This window comes from Nothobranchius furzeri, chromosome 6, assembly GCF_043380555.1.
Source record: "Nothobranchius furzeri strain GRZ-AD chromosome 6, NfurGRZ-RIMD1, whole genome shotgun sequence".
Taxonomy (NCBI): Eukaryota; Metazoa; Chordata; class Actinopteri; order Cyprinodontiformes; family Nothobranchiidae; genus Nothobranchius; species Nothobranchius furzeri.
The window spans coordinates 2,560,838-2,567,313 of NC_091746.1; the positions used below are offsets into that span (position 1 = coordinate 2,560,838).

Consider the following 6,476-nt stretch of genomic DNA (forward strand, 5'->3'; position numbering starts at 1 on the left):
CAAGACGCTCCTCGGGGCGCGTCTTGCTTGGGCCTCTCTCCTGGAGGCGATCAGTCAGACCCAGTGGTGACATGTGGCAACACGCTCCTCGGGGCGCGTATTGCTTGGGCCTCTCTCCTGGAGCTTATAACTTGGCTTCTGAATATCCTAAAGAGGTCAAGTTTGTTTTAGAGTACTCCAATTAAGAGCCCCCCATTACCCCAAAGCCCCCCATTACCCCAAAGGTCACCGGGCCTGGTGTCACTTTAAAGAAGTAGTCCAGTTACACATTTGTGGGCTTATAACTTGGCTTCTGAATATCCTAGAGAGGTCAAGTTTGTTTTAGAGTACTCCAATTAACAGCCCCTATTACCTCAAAAAGGAATGGAGTCATTAGCACTTATGGTTTTTAAATGGCACCCAGAATTATGTTGCACGAAGCACAATTTCACATCATTCTGGGTCCATTTGTGTGAAAACAAGGTCCAATCAGGCTGAAACGTTACAAGAAGGTAGAATCTATTGAGGTGTAAGTGATCTGAACTTTTCATGATGATCGCACATTCCTAAGGGGGTCAAACCATGTCCCAAAGGTCACCGGATCTGGTGTCACTTTAAAGAGGTAGTCCAGTTACACATTTGTGGGCTTATAACTTGGCTTCTGAATGCCCTAGAGAGATCAGGTTTATTTTAGTGTACTCCAATCAACAGCCCCTACAACCACAAAAAGGAATGGAGTCATTAGCACTTATGGTTTTTAAATGGCACCCAGTTTTATGTTGCACGAAGCACAATTTCACATCATTCTGGGTTCTTTTGTGTGAAAACAAGGTCCAATCAGGCTGAAACGTTACAAGAAGGTAGAATCTATTGAGTTGTAAGTGATCTGAACGTTTCATGATGATCGCATATTTCTATAGAGTGTCAAACCATGTCCCAAAGGTCATCGGATCTGGTGTCACTTTAAAGAAGTAGTCCAGTTACACATTTGTGGGCTTATAACTTGGCTTCTGAATATCCTAGAGAGGTCAAGTTTGTTTTAGATTACTCCAATCAACAGCCCCTATTACCTCAAAAAGGAATGGAGTCATTAGCACTTATGGTTTTTAAATGGCACCCAGAATTATGTTGCACGAAGCACAATTTCACATCATTCTGGGTCCATTTGTGTGAAAACAAGGTCCAATCAGGCTGAAACGTTACAGGAAGGTAGAATCTATTGAGTTGTAAGTGATCTGAACATTTCATGATGATAGCACTTTCCTAAGGGGGTCAAACCATGTCCCAAAGGTCACCGGATCTGGTGTCACTTTAAAGAAGTAGTCCAGTTACACATTTGTGGGCTTATAACTTGGCTTCTGAATGTCCTAGAGAGATCAGATTTGTTTTAGTGTACTCCAATCAACAGCCCCTACAACCACAAATAGGAATGGAGTCATTAGCACTTATGGTTTGTAAATGGCACCCAGAATTATGTTGCACGAAGCACAATTTCACATCATTCTGGGTCCATTTGTGTGAGAACAAGGTCCAATCAGGATGAAACATTACAAGAAGGTAGAATCTATTGAGTTGTAAGTGATCTGAACGTTTCATGATGATCGCACATTCCTATAGGGGGTCAAACCTAGTCCCAAAGGTCACTGGGCCTGGTGTCACTTTAAAGAAGTAGTCCAGTTACACCTTTGTGGGCTTACAACTTGGCTTCTGAATATCCTAAAGAGGTCAGGTTTGTTTTAGAGTACTCCAATTAAGAGCCCCCATTACCCCAAAAAGGAATGGAGTCATTAGCACTTATGGTTTTTAAATGGCACCCAGAATTATGTTGCACAAAGCACAATTTCACATCATTCTGGGTTCATTTGTGTGAAAACAAGGTCCAATCAGGCGGAAACATTACAGGAAGGTAGAATCTATTGAGTTGTAAGTGATCTGAACGTTTCATGATGATAGCACTTTCCTAAGGGGGTCAAACCATGTCCCAAAGGTCACCGGATCTGGTGTCAATTTAAATAAGTAGTCCAGTTACACATTTGTGGGCTCATAACTTGGCTTCTGAATGTCCTAGATTGATCAGGTTTGTTTCAGAGTACTCCAATCAACAGCCCCTACAACCACAAAAAGGAATGGAGTCATTAGCACTTATGGTTTTTAACCCTTGTATTATGTTGAAAAAAAATCACATTGGTTATGTTGCGGGTCATTTTGACCCGCCCTGTCTAAATTCACTTAGAACTGTAAAAAAAACTGCAATAAAACAGGAACTTTATTTTCCATTAGAAAAAACATTTAAAACACAGACACACAATAAAGTTTGAATATCCAGAACTATTTGTAAGAACTAGTTAGTAAAAGTTTTCCTTCTTTACAAACACTTTTATTTTTCTCAGATTTTCAATGTTCAACATTTTCAGTGTTGTCCACATGATGGACAGAGTGTAACTGTGTGCTTTCTGCAAATGCACTTCTTGCACTTCTCACAAACGGTGCTTGTTTTAATGTCTTATTGTGAGGGACAGACCTGGCATCTTTTTCATTTCTTTGCACCTGTATCCACTGGATTCATTGTACATTGGTCAGATGATGCAGACCTGACGTTTTCAATGATAGCTGCTGCTGCTGGGGATCGAGCTGGTCTGGCTCGCCTCTGGATCTCGGGGGTGACAAGACTTTTGCCCAGTTCTTCTAGGAAAAGCCGACGTCGGTACAGTTTGCCGACATTCCAATGTTGGTTGATTTCAGTCCACAGGACAAAGGCACTGTAAGCTGACACATCCACAATGTTGTAGAAAATCACCAAGGGCCAACGAGCTATTTTGCGCTGGCAGCTGTATGTTGCTGTGACTTTGTCAAGATTGTCTACTCCTCCTTTGGTGGAGTTGTAGTCCAGGATCATTTGTGGTTTTTTGTCTTCTCTTGTGCTCAGAGATGCATCTGTGTGCATTGTGCTCATGACAAGAACATTTTTGTTTTTCTTTGGGCAGTATGAAACAACTGTTGCTTTCTCGGTGAAAACAAATTTTGAGGAATGTGGAGGTCTTCCCTGCATCTTCAGAATTTCACTGGGAAGTTCTGGTTTATTTTTCCTGATTGTTCCCAACATAGTGAGCTTTCTTTTCTGAAGTTCATCTCCAAGCCAGTAGGATGTAAAGAAGTTGTCACAGGTGATGTTATGCCCTTGCAGCCCTTCACTCATCTGCAGCACCACACGCATCCCCTGATTCTTCTCAGATGCCTCTCCAGGTAGCTTTCCAGTGTACACCTGCATATTCCATGCATAGCTAGATTTAGCATCACAAGCTGCCCATATTTTGATGCCTTACTTGGCCGGCTTGTTGGGCATATACTGTCGGAAAGGACAGCGGCCCCTGAATGGAACAAGGCGCTCATCTACAGTCACATGGGGACCAGGGTTGTACAACAAAGGTAGAATCTCCACCCATTTATCCCATACATCTCTGATTGCAGCAAGTTTGTCTCTTTCACAGCGACTGGCTCTGGTTTCACGGTTGTCAAATCGGATCACACGAGATATCTTGTGAAATGTCTCAAGAGACATTGTTGCACGAAAGATCGGCCTTCCCTTCTCTTCATTCCATAGACTTGCAGTTGCTTCTCCCTTTGACCTGTATACTCCAGCTAATACCAGGATTCCAATATAAGCATGCAAGTCAGTCAGAGAGGTCAGGTTTAATTTAGAGTACTCCAATTAACAGCCCCCATTACCCCAAAAAGGAATGGAGTCATTAGCACTTATGGTTTGTAAATGGCACCCAGAATTATGTTGCACGAAGCACAATTTCACATCATTCTGGGTCCATTTGTGTGAAAACAAGGAGCGTCTTGACACAATGGGTCTGACTGAGGGCCTCCAGGAGAGAAGCCCAAGCAAGACGCGCCGCGAGGTGCGTCTTGCCACATGTCAGCACTCGGTCTGACTGAGCGCCTCCAGGAGAGAGGCCCAAGCAAGACGCACCCCGAGGAGCGTCTTGACACATGTCAACACTGGGGCTGACAGAGGGCCTCCAGGAGAGAGGCCCAAGCAAGACGCTCCCCAAGGAGTGTCTTGCCACATGTCAACAATGGGTCTGACTGAGCGCCTCCAGGAGAGAGGCCCAAGCAAGACGCGCCCCGAGGAGCGTCTTGCCACGTGTCAACACTGGGTCTCATTGAGGGCCTCCAGGAGAGAGGCCCAAGCAAGACGCGCCCCGAGGAGCGTCTTGCCACATGTCAACAATGGGTCTGACAGAGGGCCTCCAGGAGAGAGGCCTGAGCAATACGCACCCCGAGGAGCGTGTTGCCACATGTCACCACTGGGTCTGACTGAGCGCCTCCAGGAGAGAGGCCCAAGCAAGTCGCGCCCCGAGGAGCGTCTTGCCACGTGTCACCACTGGGTCTGATTGAGCGCCTCCAGGAGAGAGGCCCCAGCAAGACGCGCCCCGAGGAGCATCTTGCCTTATGTCAGCACTCGGTCTGACTGAGCGCCTCCAGGAGAGAGGCCCAAGCAAGACGCGCCCCGAGGAGCGTCTTGCCACATGTCAACAATGGGTCTGACAGAGGGCCTCCAGGAGAAAGGCCCAAGCAAGACGCGCCCCGAGGAGCATCTTGCCACATGTCACCTCTGGGTCTGACTGAGCGCCTCCAGGAGAGAGGCCCAAGCAAGACGCGCCCCGAGGAGCGTCTTGTCACATGTCAACACTGGGTCTGACTTAGCGCCTCCAGGAGAGAAGCCCCAGCAAGACGCGCCCCGAGGAGCGTCTTGCCACATGTCAGCACTCGGTCTGACTGAGCGCCTCCAGGAGAGAGGCCCAAGCAAGATGCGCCCCGAGGAGCGTCTTGCCACATGTAAACAATGGGTCTGACTGAGGGCCTCCAGGAGAGAAGCCCAAGCAAGACACGCCCCAAGGAGCGTCTTGCCACATGTCAGCACTCGGTCTGACTGAGCGCCTCCAGGAGAGAGGCCCAAGCAAGACGCGCCCCGAGGAGCGTCTTGCCACGTGTCAACACTGGGTCTGATTCAGGGCCTCCAGGAGAGAGGCCCAAGCAAGACGCGCCCCGAGGAGCGTCTTGCCACATGTCAACAATGGGTCTGACAGAGGGCCTCCAGGAGAGAGGCCCAAGCAATACGCGCCCCGAGGAGCGTGTTGCCACATGTCACCACTGGGTCTGACTGAGCACCTCCAGGAGAGAGGCCAAAGCAAGACGCGCCCCGAGGAGCATCTTGACACGTGTCAACACTGTGTCTGACTGAGCGCCTCCAGGAGAGAGGCCCAAGCAAGACGCGCCCCGAGGAGCGTCTTGCCACATGTCGACAATGGGTCTGACAGAGGGCCTCCAGGAGAGAGGCCCAAGCAATACGCGCCCCGAGGAGCGTGTTGCCACATGTCACCACTGGGTCTGACTGAGCGCCTCCAGGAGAGAGGCCCAAGCAAGACGCGCCCCGAGGAGCGTCTTGCCACATGTCAACACTTGGTCTGACTGAGCGCCTCCAGGAGAGAGTCCCAAGCAAGACGCGCCCCGAGGAGCGTCTTGCCACGTGTCAACACTGTGTCTGACTGAGCGTCTCCAGGAGAGAGGCCCAAGCAAGACGCGCCCCGAGGAGCGTCTTGCCACGTGTCACCACTGGGTCTGACTGAGCGCCTCCAGGAGAGAGGCCCAAGCAAGACGCGCCCCGAGGAGCGTCTTGCCACATGTCACCACTGGGTCTGATTGAGCACCTACAGGAGAGAGGGCCCAGCAAGACGCGCCCCGAGGAGCATCTTGCCTTATGTCAGCACTCGGTCTGAATGAGCGCCTCCAGGAGAGAGGCCCAAGCAAGACGCGCCCCGAGGAGCGTCTTGCCACATGGCAACAATGGGTCTGACAGAGGGCCTCCAGGAGAGAGGCCCAAGCAAGACGCGCCCCGAGGAGCATCTTGCCACATGTCACCTCTGGGTCTGACTGAGCGCCTCCAGGAGAGAGGCCCAAGCAAGACGCGCCCCGAAGATCGTCTTGTCACATGTCAACACTGGGTCTGACTTAGCGCCTCCAGGTGAGAAGCCCCAGCAAGACGCGCCCCGAGGAGCGTCTTGCCACATGTCAGCACTCGGTCTGACTGAGCGCCTCCAGGAGAGAGGCCCAAGCAAGATGCGCCCCGAGGAGCGTCTTGCCACATGTAAACAATGGGTCTGACTGAGGGCCTCCAGGAGAGAAGCCCAAGCAAGACGCGCCCCGAGGAACGTCTTGCCACATGTCAACAATGGGTCTGACAGAGGGCCTCCAGGAGAGAGGCCCAAGCAATACGCGCCCCGAGGAGCGTGTTGCCACATGTCACCACTGGGTCTGACTGAGCGCCTCCAGGAGAGAGGCCCAAGCAAGACGCGCCCCGAGGAGCGTCTTGCTACATGTCAACACTTGGTCTGACTGAGCGCCTCCAGGAGAGAGTCCCAAGCAAGACGCGCCCCGAGGAGCGTCTTGCCACGTGTCAACACTGTGTCTGACTGAGCGTCTCCAGGAGA

At 50.5% G+C, this 6,476-nt stretch overlaps 1 protein-coding gene across 1 annotated transcript; it reads right to left on the minus strand.

Annotated features, from left to right (window-relative positions):
- Positions 1-1,252: 1,252 nt before the first annotated feature.
- On the minus strand, positions 1,253-3,899 carry LOC139070427 (piggyBac transposable element-derived protein 4-like). The gene has a single exon (XM_070552647.1). It carries the CDS (start codon positions 3,245-3,247, stop codon positions 2,513-2,515), a length of 735 nt encoding a protein of 244 aa, XP_070408748.1. The 5' UTR covers positions 3,248-3,899; the 3' UTR covers positions 1,253-2,512.
- Positions 3,900-6,476: the final 2,577 nt, after the last annotated feature.